The 23,803-nt window shown below is 54.6% G+C and overlaps 2 protein-coding genes across 6 annotated transcripts in view; one reads left to right on the top strand and one right to left on the bottom strand.

Annotated features, from left to right (window-relative positions):
* The first annotated feature begins 1,792 nt into the window (after positions 1–1,792).
* Positions 1,793–20,890, top strand: LAMC2 (laminin subunit gamma 2). 2 transcript variants are annotated; one of them, XM_071565915.1, is made up of 23 exons: positions 1,793–1,991; positions 6,037–6,225; positions 8,279–8,408; positions 9,274–9,372; positions 9,858–9,994; positions 10,429–10,551; positions 10,680–10,869; positions 11,167–11,279; positions 11,558–11,776; positions 12,518–12,697; positions 13,160–13,393; positions 13,615–13,751; positions 14,029–14,182; positions 14,304–14,509; positions 14,785–14,864; positions 15,320–15,457; positions 16,238–16,382; positions 16,574–16,723; positions 17,186–17,297; positions 17,385–17,584; positions 18,176–18,334; positions 18,423–18,522; positions 18,706–20,890. In XM_071565915.1, exons 1-23 carry the CDS (start codon positions 1,880–1,882, stop codon positions 18,954–18,956), a joined length of 3,558 nt encoding a protein of 1,185 aa, XP_071422016.1. In that variant the 5' UTR covers positions 1,793–1,879; the 3' UTR covers positions 18,957–20,890. The 2 variants fall into 2 exon arrangements, with proteins under 2 accessions (XP_071422016.1, XP_071422014.1); XM_071565913.1 differs by having other exon boundaries at positions 17,183–17,297.
* NMNAT2 (nicotinamide nucleotide adenylyltransferase 2) overlaps positions 20,662–23,803 on the bottom strand; it is a 37,090-nt gene continuing 33,948 nt past the window's right edge. For all 4 annotated transcript variants that reach the window (XM_071565916.1, XM_071565917.1, XM_071565918.1 and 1 more), the window contains one exon: positions 20,662–23,718. In XM_071565916.1, the coding sequence (XP_071422017.1) occupies positions 23,616–23,718 (103 nt within the window). In that variant the 3' untranslated portion in view covers positions 20,662–23,615. The remainder of the gene's footprint in view (positions 23,719–23,803) is intronic.

The raw sequence follows: 23,803 nt of genomic DNA, 5'->3' as shown, positions 1-23,803 counted from the left end.
GAGAGGTGGGGTGGTAACAGTGAGATGGAAGGGATAACATGGAGGAGACAGATAAGGAAAAAGCTTCCTGATGGTGAGAGTTGGTTTTCTACGAGAGAAGTCAGCCAGGGATTGGGGGAGATCCAAGGGAATCACTGCACACTCCATGCTGGTGGAGGAGTTGAGCTTCCCAAGCAGAGGGGGTGTCTGGTAGGAAGGACATAGCAGAGGTGTTGTAGGTAAGTGAGGGACTAGAGCAAAAGGGATTGTGTGATAAGGGATAAGTGGATCCTAAGAACTGCTAAATAGGTGGAAACAGCATAAATGGTTTTATCTCACTTAAAATAACAAACAAAAGTAATAAAAACCAGATAAAACAACCTTGGTGCCAAAACCCACTGTGCCATGATCACGTTCAGGGAGCTGGTTTTCTAGTTGTGAGCTATATTAAGATCCAGGCAGTGAAATGGAAAGGAAACCGCCTGTTCATAGAAGCGAGTTGACTCAATCAGCAGAGGCAGGTACGGTTGGCAAAGGGAGGTGCAGAGATGTGGTGAGTTCAGGCTGGCTGCGCCCATGAGATCACCAGGAGGCACAGAGGAAAGCCCTCTGAGTCAGCTCCAGGTGTCTGGAGTGTCTGGAGGCTGCAGGGCACTGTAATGCTCAGACGAGGACCTCAGTGTTAATCACCCTTGGTCTGTCAGCTCTGAAACGAGCTTGGGTTGAGTTTGAAGCCCTAATGCAGAAGGGGACCTGAAAGGCAGCTTGTGTCTTTGGGGACAAATTTGTTAGGTGTCTTCATTCCATCTAAAGGTGCTCATGGGCCACTTGCAGTCACTTGTGACAGAGGGTGTCCCATAGCAGAAGGGGAAGGTGAGGGCCCATCTTCCTGTGATGCTCTGCTTTCACAGCTCAGGTGGATGTGCTGCTGTCTCACTTATCCTGACGTGTGCAGGGTGAGGAAGACCTCTGAATTCAGATTTCTCTCTTCCCTTATTAGGAGTCATCACGTCCCTCCTGCCAGGCAAAGGGGAGGAGAAAGGTGGAATTGGCTTTCATGCCTTGTTTGGCTCATTGGCTACCCTTGAGAACAAAGTGCTAGTGCACCTGGGGCTGTGGAGCCTGGCATCCTCCTGGCTCCATCAGCAGCCTCAGGCAAGCCTTCTGCCCTCTGTCCCCACTCCTCATCCTCCTAGCATACAAGTGGATGTCCTAGGTGAGGCCAAGGACCCATCCAACCTCATTTTCCCTCTTGGGAGAGAAAGCAGACAAACGTGTGTGACGATTCCTGCCTCCACCCCATGTCTAGGTCTGGGGATTTCCTGAACTTGAGGCTTATCTGGTAAATCCCTATTGATCAGCTTATCTAAGCTGTCCTTGGGGTCTCTTCGCATCGCCAGCCCCACTACTCACCTGAAACGAGCCCTGCTTTTGCAGGTTGGTTGACTGGGCCTGTCCTGCGAGCAGACAGCCCCCATCCAGCCTGCCCAGGCTTCCTGTGAGCTCATCGTGTTTCATTTCGCTGCCTGCTCGCTGCGTGCCCGGGCAGCCCTGCCCTCCCCTCCCGCCCAGCAGCGGTGCCCTGCCCGCGCAGGGATGCAGGTGGGCGACTGCCACGGGCAGGAGGGGTGTCTGCAGGGGCTGCAGGTATATTTTATTCCCTTCCCATGAGCCATGAGCCCTAGGAAGGTGCAGGCAGGAGCAGCTCGGGGTGCTGTGCCCCGCCGATGGCTCCGTGTCGGTGGGGCGGGCGCTGCCTGGGCTGTCCCGTCCCGCTCGCGGTGAGTCAGCCCACGGCACACGTGCTCTTCCTGTTGGGAGTGCCTCAGGTGGAGCAGCCGATAAAAAACACACGGGAAAACAAGGCAGCAGCAGCGGGAGCAGCAGGCAGGCGGTCGCGATGCCCACCGGGTGCCTCCCGGCACAAGCCATGGCTGGACGCTGGCTCCTGCCCCTCGCCTGCCTGGCCGCATCGCTCCTGCCCGCAGCCCGGGGCACACACAGAGGAGAAGGTGAGGCATCGGGAGGGTCGGCTGGACCTCTGGATGTGCTCGCAGCTCTTTCCCAGTGCCGGTAACTGGGAGCTGTGTGGGTGCGCTCTGCCCTCCCGTCTCTGGGATCAGCACTGGATCTGGAGGTGCTGCTTAGTTCTCCTCCAGGGTGAAATATCCCATTAGCACTTAAACTTTGTTTTTTCACTAGCACCTCCTTTCAATAAGCTATTTATGCAGTTACCTTATTGTTCTCTGTACAAAGCCTTGCTGCTGGGGTGGCATTGGGTGTGAGCAGGAGCATTGCCCAGGCAGCGGGTGGCTGATCCGCCCGTGGCTGTTGGAATCAAAACCTTCCTGCTGGCAGCATCCAGGATCCAGTCTGATGTAGCAGCATGGTGGAGTTTGGATTTTGTGCAAGTCTGTGTGGCTCACAAGGTGCCCATGGCCCTGCTGTACTCTGTGGGAGATGGTGAGTCTCCCGTGGTCCATGGACTGATGATGAGCGTTAAAAATCCAGCGGATCCACTTGCACGTGCAATTGTAGCAGAGTGTAGTGGAGGGAGGTTTAAGCATGTTCAGCCTGGTGGTAATTCAGTATCAGGGTTGGCCTATAGCATGTTTGGCAAAAATCAGTTTTCCACGTGGTGTTTTATAAATACTGAGTGATTTCAGTTTTGTTGTCTGCTTTACTGGTGTTCTGAACACTACTGGGCTTGAAGTTGGGTTTTATGTTTTTTAAGTGTAGTGCAGTGGGGGTGTAATAAGTGCTGAATAAGTTTTGTTTTGGTTTTTTTCCTAAAAAACCCCCAATCTGTTTTGCTTTACCTGCTACTTGGGTTAATCATTACATCAGCCTTAATTACAGGCAAATTTTAAAATACTGATTGTAGATTCCCTTCCTCCTGCTTCCTGGCAGCATGTGGGAAACTGCTTCTTTTCCAGGGACTCTTGAACCTATTTCTGTGCATGTGTACAAGTGTTGGTCAATACTGGCTGTGTTTTTATGCTACAGCAGGCTTTCTGAGGAGGCTTGGCCATGGAAACTTAGTCTCCAGTGGTCTCTCTGGTCCCAGCCCTAGATGTGGGCTTGTCGTTAGCCCACGTAATCCCATTTTGCCTGCAAAGTGGTTGAGTCATATTGGGTTCAGGTGTGATCTAGTGGAGCAGCAGGGTCAGGACACTTGTGCTCTGATATGTGCAGAGCCTTGTGCTGGCCTTGGTGGTGAAGGGATCTCCAGGGCTTAGGGAAGAGCTGGAATGTGGAGAGCGGAGCTCCATCACACCAACAAGGTGTTTAATTCGGGGTGTTGGAAAGCAGAAGACACCAGACAGCAGTTTTTGTCTCCTGGTGTGTGGTCTGTTCCTGCTGATGCTGATGGAGCCCCAGGCAGGTCTTCCTGCAGCAAGAAAGAAAAGGAGTCAGGCAATGGGGATACCCAGACTTGGGCAGCAGGTGGGACAGCCTTGTGGGCTGCTGTCCCAAGGGTATGGAGCAGGGAATGGCTTGTGTTGATGTGGAGGCCTCATCACATGCAGAGCTCTGGGGATGTGGAAGGAGAGATCTTTGCAGGCTGGCTCATGTGTTGGATCTGGTCCACACAGACCCCAGACCACCCTAATTTTCTGGGTTTATGAATTTAGGAAGACAATTTAAGAGGCCTGAAGCTGCCTGCCTCCTTCTCCCAGCCTTTCTGATGTGGGAATTCACCTCATCGCAGCAATCCAGCATTTTTTGTGCTTTATTCTGCTGTGTGGGAGCTGGGGGAATGATGTCCTGCTGGATGTGTGCCATGTACCTCCTGTATCCTGACATAGCACTGGAGAAATCCAGCTGCAAAGCTTCCCTTCTGTGGAGCCTGCTCTTTTCCATGGATAATCTCAGAATAGAGCCTCAGGCACCTGGATACAGAAATGATCCTGTCCTTAGTTGGTCTTCATCTTCCAGCAGCTCTTGCATGCTCCACCTCTTGCTCTTGACAAGGATTAGCCTGCCTGAGCTCTCAGGTTTCCAGGAGAAGACCAGGAGCAGCCACACCAGTGAGGTGATGGCACTAACCTGCCACAGCATCGTAAATGGCTTTGGATTAGTGAGGCCTGAATCTGTGCCAGGAGAACTGGTTCCTAACATGCTGCAACCATAGAAGCAACACCTGGAAAAAGGTTTTCATTCCCTGGGGGAATGGTGCTCATGCCTGTAATTTAGCAACCCAGTAAATCCTCTGGATTGCGTAGATGTAGGGTGATGCATGGGTGGAGTTCAACTCAAAGATCCTTATGGATCCCTTCCAGCTTGACATCTTGTTGCAGTGTGGAGGGAGGGGATGGGTTCAACCCCAAGTGGGATCTTCCCATGGTGAAGGTGAGCACAAAGACCTTGAGAAAGTCCCATGGTGCTGCTCTTGGTGGGTAATCTCTATTGTTCATGTCCTTGGGTCACTGGTGATGCCCTCTGAGGCTGGAGGTGCTTTCCCATACCCTGGGGGCAGGAATTCTGAGCCCAAAGGTCCCCTCCCAGCAGGCTGGGGTGGCAAAAGGCCTCCTGCAGCTGGGTCTTGGTCTCCTGGCAGGCAGACTGCAAGGAAAGAGCCGTGTTTGCCAGAGCTGGAAAAATCTCTCTCCCTGTTTGCTGGCGCATGAGGTCACCTCTGCTCTTGGCAGGGGCTGGGCTGAGTGCCTCTGTCTGGAATGTGGATGGGTGTGTGGGAGGGAGGGCGGCACCCAGGTGTGAGCACAGGGTGTAGGAGGCTTCTCCTGGTCCCGGGAATCAGAGGTGCAGGGACAGGGACCTTGTATCCTGGGGCTGAGCAGTTCTAAGAGAGCGCTGGGAAGGAGGAGCCTCTGTGTGTATTGAACGCAGCACACTGTCTGCATCCATGCAGGTCTCTGCTTGCTTTTGGATTTCCTCCACCTCTCCATGCTCTCAGAGGGGACCTGAGCAGGAGGTGGCCAGCTGGGGACCATCTTTCCTGTCCCCAGCAGAGAGCAGAGTTCCTGAGAGGGAGGTTGAGGCTCCCACGGCAGTAGCAGGGTGGTTTGGAGCAGCTCCTCAGCAGGTTCTGCACCACTGAGGACCTGACTTTTTCCCTTGGGGTGTTTCATTCTTCTACCTGTCTTTGCCAACCATTCTCTCAGCTGTTCCTGCTTTCCTTCATGGCACTGAGAAACGTGTCTGGGATAAAGGTCTTTGGGTTTAAACACTTGAGCACTGGCTGCTGGGGTCTTAGATGAGATGTGGCTTCAAGGAAATACCTGGGCAAGGCAATGGAGTGCTGGAGCAGGCATGTGTGGGGAGATACCTGCCAGTCTGCTCTCCAGAGGGATCATCTATCCTGGCTGTAGTGGGATGCAGAATCTCATGCCTGTTCTTCCTGGCATCCATCATGCACCAGTGTGGGCAGCTGCAGCTTTTCTTTGCTGGGAGGGTGAGGTGAGGTGACCTCTGTAGTCCCACCAAAACCTTTACTGCTGATCTCCCTCTCGGCTGGCACGTTCCTGCAGAGCTCCTTGGATCACAGGCCACTCCCTGCACTGAAGAGGTGGCTGGGGGGACCTCGTTGAAGCTGGTGGGTTTTCCTTCTGAATTCACTCCTAGTCAGAGGCTGGGTGAAACAAAACATAACCTCAGGCATCCTTCCCTTTGACCTGAAGTCTCCAGTAAGGTTCCCTGTGGTTTCCTCAGGACAAGCTTTGGGGGGCTGTTTAACCACCTTTGCTGACTCAAAGCCCTCATTGGAAGGCCTGTGAAAGGATGGAGAACTTCCCTGGCCATGCCACACTGTGGAACGGGGCTGCTTGGCTTTAGGGGTTTGTCCATCCTGTGCCATTCTGGCAGTAAGATGGGGCATGGCTCAATGGCATGGGGATGTGGACCACTGTGTGGGCACTGGTGGCACAGGAGTGGTTGACAGACACAGAAATGTGGGGACAGGGCTTGTTATTAGCAGAGCGAGAAGGGGACGTTTGCACCGGCTGGGCTTACTCCTTGTCCTTCAGGATGGGTTTACAAGTGGTACCCTCATCTCTAAGCACCGTTTGAGGTATCTCTCTGCTCTTTTCTCCCCAGTGTGTGACTGCAACGGGATGTCCAGGCAGTGTGTCTTCGACTGGCAGCTGCTGAGGGAGACGGGGAGCGGGTACCGCTGCCTGGGCTGCCTGGGCAACACGGAGGGCGCCCGCTGCGAGCGCTGCAGGGAGGGCTTCTTCCGCCAGCGCCAGGAGGAGTGCTGCCTGCCCTGCCACTGCCACCCCTGGGGTATGTGGGCAGCAGCCCGGGGGTTGGGGTCTGGTCAGGGCTGTGGAGGGGCTTAAAGCACCTGCTGAGCTCCTGGGCAGGTCAGGCTCTGGGTCCCTGCACGCCAGACCAGAGGCTGCAAGACCCACCTGCCCTCTGAAATAATCAGACTCACAAAAGAGTTTGGGTTGGAAGGCACCTTAAAGATCATCTCCTTCCATCCTCTGCCATGGGTAGGGACACTTTCCACCAACCCAGGTTGCTCCAAGCCCTGAAAAACCTGGCCTTGGACACTTCCAGGGATGGGGCAGACACAACTTCTCTGGGCAAGCCGTGCCAGTGTCTAACCACTTTCATTATAAAACATTTATTCCTCATGTCCAATCTAAACTTCCTCTCTTTCAGTTTAAAACCTTTACTCCCTGTCACTACAGGCCCTGGTAGAAAGAACTCAGTCTCTCTTCCCCCCCCTGAGACAGAACACTGCCAGCTTAGGAATTATCCTTCCTTTTACAATGCAATTAAAAGCCTGTATGAAGTCTGTTGAACAGCTTCACTAAGGTCTCACCAGTGCCTCCTCTTCTCCAGGCTGAACACCCCTAGCACTCAGCCTGCCTCCATAGCAGAGATGCTCCAGGCCTTGGAGAATTTTCATGGCCCTCTCTGGGCCTGCTCTAACAGGCTGTGCTGGGAACCCAGGGCTGGAAGCACCACTGAAGGTGGGGTTTCCCCAGAGCAGACTAGAGAGGGAGAATCCCATCCCTTGTCCTGCTGCTCACACTGCTGGGGATGCAGCCCAGGATGCAGTTGGCCTTTTGGGCTGCCACTCCCAATTGCTTCTCCACAGAGCTACTCTCCATCCATCTCACCATCCCTCAGCCTTTACTGGGGATTGCCCTGACCCAAATGCAGGACCTTGTGCTTGACCTTATTAAACTCCACGAGGTTTATATGGACCTGCTCCCCCAGCCTGTCAAGGTCCCTCTGGATGGCATCCCTTCCCTCCAGCATCCCCATCCACAACCCCTGCCTTGCCAGGAGGGATGCTGCTCCCCGAGTTTGAGGGGTGGCCATGGACCTGCTGCCCACCAGGAGCTGCCGTGTGGGGAGCTGGGCCCTCCCAGCTGCCATCCTTATCTCAAGGAAAGTGGCCAAACTCCAGTGCAGGGAGTGGTGACTTCCACTGGCATTTTGAGTCAGGCTGGTGCTTGCTGGGTGTTGCAATGTTTGGTGGGCTCCACAAAGGCTTTTAATTGCATTGTAAAAGCAGAACAACTCCTGCATTCATGTGCTGCATCTCAGGGGGGCAGGTGTACAAAGTGCTGCTGCACTTGGGGACAGACAGGAGGAGTTTCAGCCTCTCCAGCTCCTTCAGCAGATTTTTGAAGGCTGCATGGCTATCAGGTGGGATTTCTAGCTCTGGGATGTCCTGTGGTGGTTACACAGTAGATGTGATGGTTTCTTCATCTTCCTTGGGTTTTGGCTTGCTCTGCAAGCAGGCAGCTTGTACACTTTGCACTGAGGTGCTGTAGATCTTGAAATGCCTGTTGGTCTCTGTTGATGCAGGAGGACCACCAGAAGCACTAAGAACAGGTGGCAAGAGGACAGAGCAATGGGCTTTAAGGTGGTGGGAGGGCACGTATCCCCTTGGCTGCCCTACTGCCTGGCAGCAGGACAGCTGCCTCTAGGTTGGAAACCAAAGATCCTGCCATGGCCCTCAGCCCCACAGGTTCCTTGTAGAGGCACCAAAAGCAAGTTCCACTAGCAGAGAGTCTGGCAAAGAAGAAAAAATTCCCTGGACTCGATCTTTTTCTTGACAGTGACATTTAGAGTAGGGAAGAGGATCCTTATCCTGGGCATCTGCTGGGATTTACCTCCTCCATGTCTCCCACATCAGCCAGCAGGGCTGGAGCAACTCTTAACATCCAGCCCTGGTGTTCCAGCCCTGTGTGGGGATCTCAGCTGGGGACCTGTCCCTGGGGCTGGGTTGCTGCTGCAGGGATGGTGTGATGCTTTGCCCAGCTGTCCTGTTGGGAGGTGCTCATCCCAACCTGTCCTTCTGCTCTCTCCACAGGCTCCCTCAGCCCTCAGTGTGACAGCTACGGCCGGTGTCACTGCAAGCCTGGTGTGATGGGGGACAAGTGTGACCGGTGCCAGCCGGGCTTTGAGTCCCTGTCCGAAAGCGGGTGCCGGAGGAGTGGGCAGTGAGTGCTGACCTCCATCAGTGGCATGGGCACAGCGGGAGGGCTGCCCCCCAGAGCACTGTCCCAGGCCCCAAACTGGCTGAAAACACCTTGTGAGAGGGCAGTTTGTTTTGTGGCAGCACACTGACAGCCTTGAGCCAACCTTGCTGGGGGAGAGTGGGCTCGAGCGGGGCTGGACCTCCTTGCCAGCCTGCAGAGCTCACTGTCCTGAAACAGCATCAAAATCTGAGCTTAACCACTCACTGAGGCGATTGTCTTATTGCCCAGATAGTGCCAAATGGGTCACAGCTGGGCTTGGCCATGTAAAACAGAACCTGTCTGGTGTCAGTGCCACTCACAAGATGTGCATCCAAAAATCAACCCCTTCCTTTGCACGATGCCCTGTTGAATTACCTTTAGAAATGTTTCTGCTCTGAGTTCCTCAGCGCTGTGTCCTCTTCTTCCTTACCTCACGCTGCTGTTGCTCCTGTGGGGCCACTGGCAGGTAAAGGGTGTGGGTGATGGGAGGGACTACCTGCAGCCCGTGGGTGCCTGGCCTTCTGCACCCTTCCTGGGGTGCTGCTGCCTGTTGGAGCTCAGCATCTATTAAACTCAGCCAGGGTTTATTAAGCTCAGCAAAGCTTCACTCTGCTCTTGTGGATGAGTCGGTCAGGTGCTCTTGGGTGTGCTGGGGTGGTGGTGCTGGGCAGTCTCAGCCTGGCACCCACAGCGCTGTGGATTCTCTTTGCAGAGGTGGCTCTGCTGGTTATTTTTAACCCTCCTAGCACAGGAATAGTATCTGGGGGGGTTCTATAATAGAAGGGGGCACTGAGCTCCCAGGCCGAGCTGGAGATCCAGGTAGAGGTTGCTGCTGTCCCTGTTGCAGGAGCCTGCAGTGTGAGTGTGACCCGGCTGGCAGCACTGGGGACTGTGGCTCCGGCCGCTGTGTCTGCAAGGCGAGCGCTGCCGGCGAGCGCTGCGACAGGTGGGTGTTGGGAGGACGGGCAGCACCACTGCATGGCATGGCCTCCATCTCCCTGGCAGGTGTGTCCCTGCTAGTGAATAGAATCATAGAATACTGGAATGGTTTGAGTTGGGAGGGACCTTAAAACTATCCAATTCCAAGCCCCTTGCCATGGGAAGGGTCACCTTCCACTAGCCCAGGTTGCTCCAAGCCCTGTCCAATGTGACCTCGGACAATTCCAGGGATGGGGCAGCCACAGCTTCTCTGGACAACTGTGTTAGGGCCTGAACGTCCTCACAGGGAAGGATTTCTTCCCAGTGCCCCAGCTGCCCCTGCCCTCTGGCAATGGGAAGCCATTGCACGTGCCTGTCTTGCCATCCCAGCCTGTGATGACCTTGAACCCTGACAATGGCTGTGTTGCACAGTTGTCATTGAAAGGATGGTAATGTTGGCCAGTAAAAATAGAAAATTAGCTTTATTTTTGTCACCTTCTTGCATTTTCCCAGGTGCAAGCGACACTTCTATAACCTGGATGCCGAAAACCCCATGGGATGCTCCCCCTGCTTCTGCTATGGGCACTCGGCTACATGTGTCAGTGCCGACAACTACAGTGTCCACAACATCACCTCCACCTTCCAGCAAGGTGAAGCCCAAGCAGGATGTCCCCATGACTCCTGGGGATGTTTGCCAACCCTTCTCTTTGATGTGCTGGAGGAGCTCCCTGGTTCACAGCCTTGAAGGGAGTCAGCCTCAGCCTACACTTGCTCCTTGGGTCCTCATCCAACCTGCTCATGGCTGAAGCACCCCTGCTTTGATGGGTGGTACGAATTGGTTGTAGGGTGTAAGGTCTGGGGGAGTGTAGGCTTCATTCATCATGTCTTTCCTGCCACTTGGAGGAAACCTCTGTGCCCATGCTGGCTGTTTTACAGGTGTATGGGCACAGGGATACCTGTGCTGCTCCCTTGGAAGCTGGGGGTAGGAAGGTGGAGGGTGTGGTAGGATACAGCTCAAGAAAGTTGCTGGAGTCCAGGAAACACTTTTCCTGTCCCTACTGATGGCTCCTTGTTGATGTTCCAGGTGCTGAGGGCTGGCAAGGTGTCCATGAAGGCGGCTCCCCAGCCCAGCTCCAGTGGTCCCCACGCCATCAGGATGCCTTCATAGCAGCCAGGAGGTCGGAGCCAATTTACTTTGTGGCACCTGGTAGGTGTGGGATTTGTGAGGGGCAGAGGTGACAGGGCACCCTTTGCTTGGTCTGATCCCATGAACTGAGCTTTTAGGAGGAAGGCAAGATTGTAAGGTCTTTAGTTTTTCTTTCCTTTCCTTTGCAGCGAAATTCCTTGGGAACCAGCACCTGAGCTATGGCCAGACACTCTCCTTCAGTTACCGCCTGGACCGAGGGGGCCGCCAGCCATCTCCTCATGATGTGATCCTGGAAGGAGATGGCCTGAGAGTCACTGCCCCCTTCCTGCCCCAGGGGAAGGTCCTGCCCTGTGGTGTCAGCCACACATACACGTTCAGGTAAAGGGGGAGGATGGGGCGTGTGGGGTACGGAGGGGCAAGAACGGCAGCCTGGTTTGGGCTAGATCCACATCAGGGACTTCTCTTCTGGATAAGGAGGTTATTTTATAAGAGGGGCAGTGGAAAATCTGGTTTGAGATGTGCTGGGTACTTGCTTGCAGTCAGTTGCATGGGTGGTGGTGGCTGTTCCTCAAAGCCTTAAGCTCAAGAGGGAGATGGGCAAGGGCAGCTGCATTTTCTTCAGGAGGCATCTTGTTTTCCTGAAACTGGTTCCACTTCTCCACTCTCCCATGGCAGGTTGGATGAACACGCAAGCAGCAAGTGGAGCCCGAGGCTGAATCACTTGGAATTTCGTAGGCTGCTGGGAAATCTGACAGCCCTCTGGATCCGAGCCACCTTTGGGGAGTACAGTAAGTGTGGGGAGAGGTTGTGAGCACCAGGCTGGCATCTCTGCATTGCTGGAGATGCCAAGTCTCCAGCTGGAGACACCTTTACTAGAAGGTATTAAAAGATAAAGTTAATAATAAGTATCCTAAGGAAGAGATTGAGCAAGGTGGCAACAGATTTGGCTGTTCCATTTGCCCATGGGCATTGCAATAGAAGGTGTAACCTGTGCAGGCCCTCGGTGTGAGGGTCTTGCAGGTGGAGCTGCTGTCCCCCACGGGTGACTGGCTGTACCTCCCTGCAGGCACTGGCTACCTGGACAATGTCACCCTGGTGTCGGCACAGCCCAGCCCGGGAGTCCCTGCCCCCTGGGTGGAGCACTGCGAGTGCCCGGCAGCGTACGGGGGGCAGTTCTGTGAGAGATGTGCCCCTGGCTACCGCAGAGACGCCCCTGGCCAAGGGCCTTTCAGCATCTGCGTGCCCTGCAACTGCCAGGGTGGAGGAATTTGTGATCCTGACACCGGTAAGAGAAGCTGCTGCTGCCACTACGCTGTGCTTGTAGGGTGTATGGGAGTGCAGGGCAGCTGCTTGTGTCCCAGGAACTGAGCTGGGGCAGGGTGGAGATCACTGACTTCACAGAAATTCCTTCACAGAAGGGCTAATTAGACACTGGAATGAGTGCCCAGGGAGGTGGTGGAGTCACCGTGCCTGGAGGTGTTCAAGGAAAGACTGGACGTGTCATTCAGTGCTCCAGTCTAGTTGATATGGTGGTGTTGGGTCATAGGTTGGACTCTCTCAGAGGTCTTTTCCAACCTAGTTGATTCTGTGATTTGGTGACTTGGTGGGCTGGAATGTGGGGGACCATCCCAGACAAAACTCCCGAGAGCCTGGAAGCACTGCAACCAGATGCCTTTGGATCAAATTGGGTTCAGATGATGCCTACTGGAGAGACAAAAAAGCATTTCCTGCTGCACTGATAGCAATAAACTCCTCTTTTTGTTTTAAAGTTAAATGTGGCAACACCTCAGGTTGGACAGGGCTCTGAGCAATGTGGTTTAGTTGAAACTGTCCCTGCTTGTTGCACTGGGTGACCTTTAAAGGTCCCTTCCAACCCAAACCATTCCATGATTTTATGTGGTGCATGGTATGGGCAGGTGTGGTAAACAAGGGATGTTGTGGAGGAAGCTGCAGTGGGTGGAGTGGTGGAAGGTGTCCCACCAGGGATGTGAGCACACTGCCCTAAGCCCTTTCCTTCCCCCTCCAGGTGAATGCTACTCGGGAGATGAAAACGTGGGCAGCATTGTCAGCTGTCCCTTCGGCTCCTACCGAGACCCCCGGCCCCCACACAGCTGCAGGACCTGCCCCTGCGGCCATGGCCAGGGTTGCTCCGTGGTGCCGGGCAGTGAGGAGGTCAGCTGTGACCAGTGCCCTCCTGGAGCTGCCGGTAACCCCCTTCTCCTTGCTCCTGCTCTGCCTTTTCCCAGAGCTTCTACCCTTTGTGCACGGGTGCTTGGAGCTGGGCAGAGCCATCCCACCCTCTCAGCCCAGCTTGCCTGAGGCACTGCCATTCCTGCCTGTGACAGGGTGTTTCAGCCCCGAGGGCTGTGTGAACACACACTGACCTGCCCCAGGAAAGGTTCTCACCTAAACACAACATGGATGGAAAAAGGGTGGGTGAGAGAGGGAGGGGAATAAAAAAAAGGAAAAAAACCAAATAGGAAACAACTTACGCAAGGTCAGCTTTGGAGAGCCTGACTGATGTATTGGCTGTGAGGGTGATGAGGGCAGAGATGCTGTTGTGCCAACCCTGATGGGGCTGAACACCCCCATTTCTGTGAGGCAGAAGCAGCTAGGCAGCCTCTGCCCTCCAGGCATGAGTATGAGCTTCTCATCCCTCCTTCCCCAGGGGCCAACTGTGAGTACTGTGCTGATGGTTATTTTGGGGACCCAACGGCTTCCCAGCCCTGCCAGCTGTGCCAGTGCAATGGCAACGTGGAGCCCAATGCCGTGGGCAACTGCGACCGCCGGACCGGGCAGTGCCTCAAGTGCCTCTACAACACCACCGGCTTCTCCTGTGACCGCTGCAAGGACGGCTTCTTTGGCAACCCCCTGGCCCCTGATCCTGCTGACAAGTGCAGAGGTGAGACCCAGGCACTGCTTGGGTAAGAAAATCCACGTCTGAGTGTGGGGTGGCGTGTTGGGAAGGGGATGCCACAAAAGTCAAGGCTGTAAAGAGGGAGTGGAGATAAGGAAGCAAAGCACAATGGTGGGAGGAAAGCAGGGAGAGAGGGTGACAAAAGGATGTGCTGAGGCGTGTGGGGGGGACAGACTCCTTTGAACCTGTGTTGCTCCAACCTGCAGCCTGTGCCTGCAAGTCAGTTGGGGCCGAGCCCCTGAAGTGCAGGAGCGATGGGAGCTGCATCTGCAAACCCGGCTTTGAGGGTCCCAACTGCGAAGAGAGTGAGTGCCCAGCTTGCTACAGCCAGGTGAAAGCCCAGGTGAGTGTCGGTGCCAGCTCCTGAGCAGCAAGGGGTGCAGTGATTCACTCACCTTCAGTGTATCCTTGTGTCCTCCTCAAGCATCTGCTGGTGCAAGTGAGGAGTGATTCTGAACTTTGGTTTTGTACCCCATTTAACTGATCCGTTGTGCCCCATCCAAAAATGGGCCCTCCCTTTGCTCTTCATTCTCTGGCTGGACTGTGGACCTGGTTCCCACCTTGGTCTTTCCCCATGGGTTTAGTGTCCCACTGGCTGATGGCCTGGTCTGTGGTTGCAGGTGGATCTGTACCTGCAGCAGCTGGCAGAGCTGGAGCTGCTCTTCTCAGAGGTGCAAGCTGGTGGTGGGTCCACGAGTCAGGAGCTGGAGGGGAGAATGCAGGTGGCCGAGGAGATGCTGCGGACCATCCTCAGGGAAGCCCTGAGCCTGCAAGGTACCACCCACCCACTGCCCTGAAATGGGGCCAGCTGGGCTGTATCGGGGAGGGTTTTGCTGCCTGTGCCCTTTTGCTCAGCAAGGAGTTTCTCTTCAGCCTTCTCTTCCCGTCTCACCAGCTTCTGACAGGTCTCTGGAAGGCCGTGTGACCAGGATGAAGGGGCAGGGTCCCAGCTCCCAGAGCCGCCTGGAGGAGATCAAGGCAGTGGTGGCGAGGCTGAGGTCTCTGGGGAGCCAGTATGAGGGGCAGGTACAGGAGACCCGGCAGCTGCTGCAGAGGGCGAGGCTGGACCTGGACCGCAGTGGAGCCGCTCTGCGTCGGGTGGTAAGAGCATCCTTGTGTGACACTCCTAGTCTAGCCCAGGGCTGGGAAAGAAATGGATGGAGAAAACAAGGATTTAGGGAATTCCAGATATTATGTCTGTTTTGTAAGTGTAGATATTCTGGTGGCCCTTTCTGTGCAGCCAGGACTTGGAGAGGTGCTGGCAGGGGTCTTTGGGGTGGTGGAGGTTTAACATGCTGCAGTTGCCTCTTTCACTGCAGAATTGGACGGAGAGCAGAGAAAAGCACTCACACCTCTTTTCCTTCCTCTTTCCTCAGACCATTCCTGTTTCAGGCCTTCCTGGGGGTTCAAACCAGTTCTTGATGCTGGCCCAGGAGGCTCTGAGACTGGCCAACAGGTGAGTTCTTCCCTCCATTGGCTGAGATAGAGGGGAGGGGGACTGAGATCCTGTTGGGTGCCTAGAAGGGAATTTTTGGGGGGGCTGCAGCTGCCAGAGCCTCTGTGCCAGCCCTGGAACAGGGCATGATGCAGCTGCTGGGCTGGCTCCACTGCCTGATAGAGTTGTCCTTAGTTGGCTTTGAGGGTGGAGTTGGGTGTGATTTAGAACCATCTGTGGAATAAGAGTTTGGCCTGTGGGTGTCCAGTTGGATCAGGCAACATCTGCCTCCCCTTTGGTGCTCCTCTACCCTTGAGAGAGGCAGGAGGGACAAGCAAAATGCAGATCTCCTGTGCAAACGCGCTGCGTTTCCTGAGAGGGTGCAATCCAGCATCCCTGAATACAGCAGTAAGGGAAGTTGTTGGATAAACCTCAGGTGAGAAACCTCTCTCAGGAGCCCACTCTGTGCTTTGCAGCCACACACAGGCAGCCAACACCATTGACCAGGCGGCGAGGGCGGCGCGGGAGGACGCGCGGCAGGCGCTGCAGTTGGTGCGCGCGGCCGCGGGCGGAGACGCGGCTGCCTCCGGCTCCGTGCCAGGGCTGCTCAGGAAGTGAGTGGGGGCTGCGCTGGCCTGAGTGTCACGGGGGGACATGGGAGGGAGGAGGGGGGTAGCCAAAGATCCGTGTCCCCTTTGCTGCCTCCCCATCTGAGCTGCAGGAATGTGTGTGTTTGGAGACACAGACTTGCTGGGACTTCAGTTGCTGGCATGTCTGAGTGGTGGAGGTGGGGATTTGGCAGCTCTCTGGAGCATCTGCTTCCCCCTGCACAGACCAGGATGCTCCCAAGGAACTGCCAGCAGCTGAGGGAAGAGGTTGAACACCATGTCTGTGAACAGGCTCCTGGTGGCAGGAGGCTGTTCCACACGTGGTTGCAAATCTGGACTGGGTTTAGCCCAAGGGTGGATTTAGCCCCATGATGCCTGCATGGTGAGCTGGTGCCTCTCCAGAGCCCACCATGGTGGTGCTGGGGTTTTGGACATCATTAATGGAGTGCGAGCAACAGCCCTGAGAGAAATTACGAAGCTGAACAGGTTGTGTAGGAGGAAGCATCCGTGGTAGGGCAGGGTTTAGCAGAGCCATGTGAAGCCTGTGAGGGCTCAGCTGTGTGAAACACCTTTGGTTCCTGGAGTGGGTATAAGGAGCCAGCAGATGCCCTGCTTGGCTGAGGGACTGGCATGCAGGGGGTATTTGTACTTGGGTTTTTCTGCATGATAAATCTGCATGGGGCCTTGGAGAGCATGAACAAGTCCATGCAGAAGGCAGCATTAATGCTGGGGTGGGAGACTGGCAGCTTGGCTGGTACCAGGCTCTCCAACCTGGCATCCATGCAGGTACGAGGAGCTGAAGTTGCTGGCTGGAGGCCTGAAGGCTGATGCTGATGGAATGGCCTCCAAGGCAGACAAGACTTATCAGGGCAGCCTGGTGCTCCTCAGCTCCCTGTCCCGCCTGAAGGAGACTGACATCAGGTCCTTTGAGGTGAGGGCTTTGTGCCTGTGGGAACTTTTGCTCTCCTCAGTACCCTCCCTGCTACCCTGCCAGCAGCTCAGCAATTCCCAGGGCTCTGTCCCTGTTGGAGAGCCATTGGATATGCATCTCCCCACCCTTTTGCCCGTGGTTCCTGGGGAGCACTGAGGAGGTGCTGGGAGCCCATCGTGTCTGTGTTCCAGGGGGAGGCATCCCGGCTGAAGCAGGACGCCAGTGCCCTGCTGAGCCTGGTGGACACCTACATGGCCCAGTACAAGCAGCTGCAGAGCCGCACGGGGCGCTGGGAGGAACAAACCAAGGAGCTGCTGCGAGGCCAAGAGGGAGAGAGAGCGGTAAGGGATTGGCTGGGGGTTGCATTGTCCTCCAGGAGCTGGAGCTTTGGTGGGATGCCCTTGGCACCACCGCTGTCCTAGCCTGGTTGTCAAAGGTAGCTCTGCCTGCCTGGTGCAGGATTGTTCCTGTCCTTGGAAACGCAGCCTTAGGGTTGGTCTTCTGAAGCCGGTCGGAGACCTCACTATGTGCCTGAAGCTGCTGGTGCAGGGTCTCACTGCACATCTCCATGTGAGGCAGGTTGAAGACCTGCTAATGGAAGGATCAGAGCTGAGATGACTCAGGATGGCTGGGGCTGGCTGAGGAGCACCAGCACAAGCCAGCGGGCTGTGGTAGCCTTGATTCAGGTGCAAGAGGAGGTGTTTGGGAACAGCCCAGTTCCTCCCAGACTGCTCTGGCATGTCCCATCCTCCTGTACTGTGTCCTTCATCCACCTGTTATGTCCCTTTGACCTGTCCCAGAAGCTGACACAGCTGCTGTCCCGAGCCAACCTGGCCAAGAGCACAGCCCTGCAAGCCGTGAGTGCTGGCAATGCCACCTTCTACGAGGTGGAACAAATCCTGAAGAGCCTCAAGGGTAACGTCCTAGAAACCCTTCCTTTCCCTTTCCATGTGGGATCTCACAAAGATAGTGCAGTTTCATTTCCATATGTGTTTCTTCCAGAGTTCAACCTGCAAGCAGATGCCAAGAGGAGGGAAGCTGAAGATGCCATGAGGAGGCTGCCCATTATCAGCAATATGGTCACCAGTGCCAGGGATAAGACAGCCCGAGCTGAAGCAATCCTGGGCAGTGCTGCTTCCGAGTCCAAGGCAGCCAGCAGTGCTGCAGGGGAAGCCAAGCAGATCTCCGTGGGGATCCAAGAGGTGAGGACAGGCTGCAGTGCTGTGCTGGCAGAAAAGGGTTTGGAAAGGAAAACTGTGGAAGGAAGAGGATGTGGTTGGCAACTTCATGGTGGAGGTGGTGGGTTGACTTTTGCACCTAATGCACTGATTTTTTGGGCCTGAAGTTTCTCTACAATGGGTCCTGTAGATACCAAAGTTTGGCTGTGGATCAGTGAGTGTATGTGGATCTTTGCAGGTGTGTTTCTTCCATGAGGATCTCTGGAAGTGCCATCTCACTGTAGCTGCCTTTCAGTGACCAAGAGTGTTTTCCCACTCCCACAGCCAGAGCTACTGAGCTTGTGGGGTCCCAAAATTGGTGCTTGTGGGTTCAGCTCCCAGGTGTGTGCTGTAATTCCCCAAGGATTTGCTGATGTGTGCAGGAGGGGTTTGAGCCGTGGTCATAGAAACAACTCTCTGGAGTAAATGGTGGGAGAACAAGAAGGATGCAGGCCAGTCTGTGGTAATATTGGGTCCCTGTAGGAGGAACCAGTTTCCACCAGCTCTGCATTCCAGTGCACCTAGACTGATTTTGGCCACAGTCTGCCCCTCTGAAAGTGCCTTTGCCTTCCCTAGGAGATTGCACAGCTGAAGGTGGAAGCCAACCAGACAGCTGATGGTGTCCTTGCCTTGGAGAAGGCAGTGGCCACCCTGCGGCGCGAGGCCAAGGAAGTGGGTGATGAATTTCAGAGGAAGCTCTCGGAGGTTGAGGCAGATGCTGCTGGGATACAGGAGGTGGGTCCCCATCTTCCTTGCCTTGTCCCCATCCCTGTTGACTTTTGGACTTGGCTGCACCTTACAGCTGCTGCCTTTCCTCCTTCAGACAGCTCTGGAAGCTCAGAGGGTCCATGACAAGGCTGGCCAGGCAGGGGTGGCTGTGCAGGAGACACTGAGTGCCCTGGAAGAGCTGCTGCACATGATGAGTAGGTTTGGTGACACCACTGTGGGAGGTAGATGGAGACAGGTCCACACTGGGGTCTAGGGAGTTTAGTGGGAAGCTGCCTCAGGTGAGGCCTGGGGACAGGCTGGGCATTAGGGTGGAGATGAAGCATCTAGAAAGCCTCCATCCCTGCTTTCCTATCCCTTGTTTTCCTCCTGTTCAACAGGCCAGCCTGGTGCTGTGGATGAGGATGGCCTGAGGCAGCTTGAGATGAATTTTAGCAAAGCCAAAACCAGGAGGAACCAGCTGAAGGCAGAGATGTCCGAGCTGGAACAGACAGCTGCTCTGCACAAGGCCCGGGTGCGGACACTGGAGACCAGCATTGATGAGATCCTGGCTGAGATTAAGAACCTGGAGGATATCCAGATGAGTCTTCCTCCAGGCTGCTACAACACAAAAGCCATTGAATTGCCATGACCAAGCTCTGGAAAGGCTGCAGCACCTGCCAGGCTGAAGGCAGGAGAGCCTCCCCAAATCTGGCAGGACTGGCTGCATTTGATTGTGTTGAACTGATCCTTACCCCCAATTTCAGCGTGGCAGATGAAGTTCAGTGTCACACTGACCCTGGAGAGTCCCTGATGTTTCAAAGTGCTCCGTCCCTCACTCGTGGGAGGAAGGAGATGCCTGATTTGTGAAGGTGCTACTGACTGAAGAACAGCCCTGTTCCTATAAAATTTCTCTGAGGTACAAGTGGGCATTCCATGGTGTCAGCCTTGGGAGTTTGCACAGTTCAGAGCCTGAAGGTCATGACTGAGAGGTTCTCCTCTCTCCAGCCGTTGTGGATCCTCTCTCCTGGTCGGGCACACACAGAACTAGAGCCTCTGTCCTTCCTTTTGACACTGCCATCACCTTCTCCTCCTCATGTTCTCGGTGAGGTCTTCCTCACCATCAGTACCTCGGTGAGCAGCGTGCAGAGACAGATGGGAGAGATGAGTTTTGAGCTCTGGCACTGCTGGTGCTTCATGTGGTGTTCTCCTCCCAGCCTGCCCCTTCCTCACCTTCCTGGGAGTGGTGCTGACGTGGTTTTGCTGTGGCTCAGAGCTCTGGCACCGACCCTTTTCACACAGCTGCAGGTCTTCCACTGTGCTTCTCAGTGGGGTGGTTACTGTTTACTAAAGAGGAGGGGAAAAGAGCTACCTTTGGGCTCACAGTGGTGTGCTGGATGGAGGGAGAGGGGATCTCAGGCTAGCAGAGAGAACTGCTGGGGCTCCTGAGCTGGAAAGTCTTTCCTGCATTACCTGCCCCCTTCAATCAAGAGGAGTACCCCTATTCTTTTTCCCACACTTCTCAGGTCCCAAAGCCCCTGAGGGGTGGCTTTCCTGTCAAAGGCTTCTCCTGGGCAAGCACAGGTCTCCTTACCACCTTCTTCCATGCTCAGGCACAACCTTTCCTTCCAGGACTAGTCGCTTTGTTACCAGGCAGCTTTCTGAGTGTCCCAGAGGCCAGGAGAAGCAGGTGGTGTCCCCAGGACCCTGCAGCACTTGTCACAGGAATGGGGGCTTTCTCCAGGGGTCTGCAGCCTTGAGCTCTCGTGTCTGAGAGCCCTGTCCCATCCTGCTGCAGTGTCTGCACCCCAGTTTGGTCAGCTGAAAAACATTGAAGATGCCTTGAATGTGTTTCTGCCTCTGGTTTGGTGCTGCCCATCCCTTCTCCCCTCCTGTGATGTTTCTCAGAGGCTCAGGTGGTTCTCCACAGGAGTTTCCCATTGCACATCTGAGCAGAGCTTGGAGGAGCCAGAGACCACAGTGCTCCCTTCACCCACCTGTGGCTTTCCTGTGGGTCCAGCTCCATTTTGACACCACTCCCACCTTTCTTTAGATGTTCCTGCAAGGGGGGAAAAGATTCAGGGGAAAAAAAAGGTATTACCACATGCTGGAAGTCAGCTCTGTGGGGTGGTGAAAGAGAAGGGCCTGGTTAGAGGAGGACACTTTGGGGACTCACCCCTCCTTGTTTCTGATTCTCTGATAAAGCAGCATCTGTGCTTTTGCTTAATGATATACCAAGTATTATGTCTGCCTTACATTTCTCTTTAAGTGAGATGTATTCTAGCCCCTGGCCTGTCTTCCTTCTCTTGTTGTATGGCATAGGGACAGGTATTATGGACCTGGTAGTTTTCTGTGAGTGGGTTTTTTGATAGAGAGAAGGTCAATAAATGATGAATACTTTTGGCTGGATCTTTCCTTTTATTTTCTCAGGCTCTCTGATTTGGGTGGGTTTGGCCATGGGTTATGCCAGCAGTGCAGCCATTCACTAACTGTGTGCTGACTGTCTTGGGGCTCTTTTAAAATGACACCAGGAACATCTTTGTTTTGTTTTGTTTATTACATAATTTAAACATTTTGCTGATAAACTTCTTTTGTCAATGACTGTTTTTCTTCATATAGCAACAGGAAAAAAAAAAGGCTCCAAAACGTTTGACAAAGGTGAAATTGGTGGCATGACAACTTCAACCCCTTTCCCTCCCCCCTTATTTACTTTTTCCCCCCAAAGGCGTTTGAAGTTCATTTCTCTTTCAGCAAATTGCACTGTTTAAAAGTGGAGGTTCAAAGACCAAAACCCACGAGCTTCTTCCCACCCCTCCCCTGCCCCCTGGAAACCCCAATCCTCACCTCCCTGGCAGTCACATGGATCATCACAGATGATTTTTTTTGCCCATACCCACCCAAAGACACTTTTCTAAATCAGCCCCGGAGCTGAAGGATCTATTACAAACCTCCCATCCCACCCCTGTACTGTGAGTTTTGCTGAGCTGATACACGAAGGCGCAGGTAAGACGAGTCAGACGGAATATACTCATCATCTGTACCACAACACTATGTCTCTAAGCCCTGCCATCCTAACCATGACCGGGTGGGACGCACTGGCATCCCCCACATCCCATCTCACATACCTGAGGGAGGGAGGCAGGGTCAGAGGTGGCTCTCGGACATGTCACCTTCCTTCCTTCTCCATCTCCTTTGTGTTACTTCCCTGTGTATTTCCTCAGTGAGAACCCACTGTCTTTTCTCCCCCTTCTAAGAGGTGCTGCTGCCCCAGGAAGTCCAGCCCTCTCTGTGTGTTTTGGAGGCTGGTTGGCACCACTGCTGCTTCTCCAGCTCAGAGCTAAGACACACAGGGAGGTCTGGCAAGGAGGGAATAACTTCCATGCTGTCTGGAATGACTTCCATATTGGGGTGGAGAGGGAGGGAAGACTGACTGGATGTGTGACAAGGGGTGGAGAGCTGTCCAGTGACTGGTTACGTGTGTTGGGCATCTCCTGGCTGAGGTGTCCCAGCAGGGGCACCTGCCCAGCATGGCAGCTAAGGGAGCTCAGGGGGTGGAGGTCACCAGCTCAAACTGGCTGCAAACCTCCCTGGAGGTGCCCCACACCCTCGCCACCCTCTTTGCTTTGGCATCCCCAAATCTCCTCATTCCATGGCATATGTACAGAACCATCCGGAGATACCAGAGCTGGTCCTGAGGGACTCAGTTGCCGAATTTAGGACAGTTCCCAAACAAACCTCACCATGCAGAGGGAAATCCCTGGCAAGGAAAGACCTCTTCTGCCTTTTGGGTGAGTGACATCACTTCTGTTGCTCATGATTTCCCTTCTGGGAAGGGCTGTGCCCTCCTGAGCAGTTGTCAGCTACTCCTAAAACACTGCCTGCTGCAAGGACCCTGTGGCTGTGGCCTGCCTTGTTTTGTCCAAAGCTGTTTGCTGTTCCAGGGATGCCCAGCAGGTCAACCTTAGTGCAGTCTCAGCTTTGGAGCTTCCATCAGAGTACTTTGTGGGCTTTTAAGGGACAAAATAGAGGAAATTTCACATCTTTCCTTGAAACGCCCTGGAGGACTCTAAGCTACAGGCAGCAGGGCTCTACCTGAAGCAATACAAGGTTAGATGGAGCAAAGGGAGAGGAGAAGGTGAGAGGTAATCCTTCCTCCTTGTGGCTGTGACCTTCCCCAAGAGCTGTGTAGGGTCTTACACCCCAGGGATGCTCAGCAGCACATGGGCCTGCTCCAACAACCCTCCTCTCCACAAGGCTTCAGTAACTGCTCCATGTTACCTGCCCTGCTTTTACTGTCAGCATCTCCTCCAGGGTCCATCTCCAGACACCTCACAGGCAGGAGAGGAGGGCCTGGCATGTCCCAAGGGATGTGCAGAGTAGCCACAGCTGGTTTGGGAGGGGGAAAGTATCATGCATTTAATGAGCTCTTCAAGGAGAGGAAGAGAGTGGTGAGAGAAGGGGGAAGTTTACAGACAGAAATGGAGATCTGGAGGCCAGAGGATGGGGATGGACCCAACCAGCTTTGGGGAAAATTGTCACCAGAGGCTTTGGGTCACCACCTGCCTCTTTCTGCCTTGTTTGTTGGCTCTATAAATGGCAGATCCCTTTCTAGGTGCTGTGGGTTGGAGTAGAGCATCACCCCAACTCAAGTCACCTAGGGAGTGGTTTGAATTCTTGCAGCCAAGGGAAGGTGACACGTGACATCCTCTCTGCAATGCTTTGGCAGCAATGATTGCCAAAGCCTCTGCTCCCCTTTAGAAATGCCCTCTCCATGATTTTGCAGGACAAGGAGGAGGATTTTGTTGTGTGTTGTCCTGCTGCCAGCCTGGGAGGCTCACCTGCCATGAGGCACTGAGCCAGTGCCAACCAGGATTTGGTTGGTCACCGTGTCGAGAGGCTCAAAGGGCTTGCACTAGAACTATTTAATAAAAATCCACCTGGATTTATTGAGCTTCAGTTCTGTAGGATGTTGCAGAAGAGGCAGCCCCTCTCTGAGCATGCTGGGAGGATGGACCAAGGGGCCATTTCCCAGGGTCATGCTGGGAGGGGCTGCCACACATCGCTCTCTTACCGGTCCCTCCTCCCTCCTCACGTATGCAGGGCAGGGCAGGGCAGTGCCCCAGAGACCAGACTGTTCCCTGGACATTGCTGCACGATGGAGTGTTGGTGCTGGGGTGAGAGGCAGACACGGGCAGGAGGCCATGGAATGGGGAGAGAGATGGAGACACGGACTGAGAGAGAGAAAAAAGAGTGATGGAGAGCTGCAGGCAGGCGGGACACGAGGGCTGTCTCGCTGCAAGGCCTCTGGCTCTTAACCAGAGGCATTGATGTAGAGCTGGCTCTTGAGGATGTAGTCGATGACAGGCTGGCAGAGGTAATCCACAACGTGTCCATCCCCGTGCTGCAGGGCCAGTCTGGGGGCATGGGGGGAGAGAAAATGGTCAGAGATGCATCAGGTGCCCACGAGAGGACAAATGGAGGGGCTGGCTGGGGGCACCC

This window comes from Pithys albifrons, chromosome 10 (genome assembly GCF_047495875.1).
Source record: "Pithys albifrons albifrons isolate INPA30051 chromosome 10, PitAlb_v1, whole genome shotgun sequence".
Taxonomy (NCBI): Eukaryota; Metazoa; Chordata; class Aves; order Passeriformes; family Thamnophilidae; genus Pithys; species Pithys albifrons.
The sequence above is the reverse complement of the archived record's forward strand: the minus strand, read 5'-3'. Positions and strand labels throughout refer to the sequence as shown.

What these genes read in the sequence shown, in the direction of transcription:
- LAMC2 (XM_071565913.1), top strand. Translation starts at nt 1,880, where the DNA reads ATGCCCACCGGGTGCCTCCCGGCACAAGCCATGGCTGGACGCTGGCTC. An exon ending in CTGCCACTGCCACCCCTGGG is followed by an intron (nt 6,226 to 8,278) that starts GTATGTGGGCAG and finishes CTCTCTCCACAG; the next exon opens with GCTCCCTCAGCCCTCAGTGT. An exon ending in ACAGCCAGGTGAAAGCCCAG is followed by an intron (nt 13,752 to 14,028) that starts GTGAGTGTCGGT and finishes CTGTGGTTGCAG; the next exon opens with GTGGATCTGTACCTGCAGCA.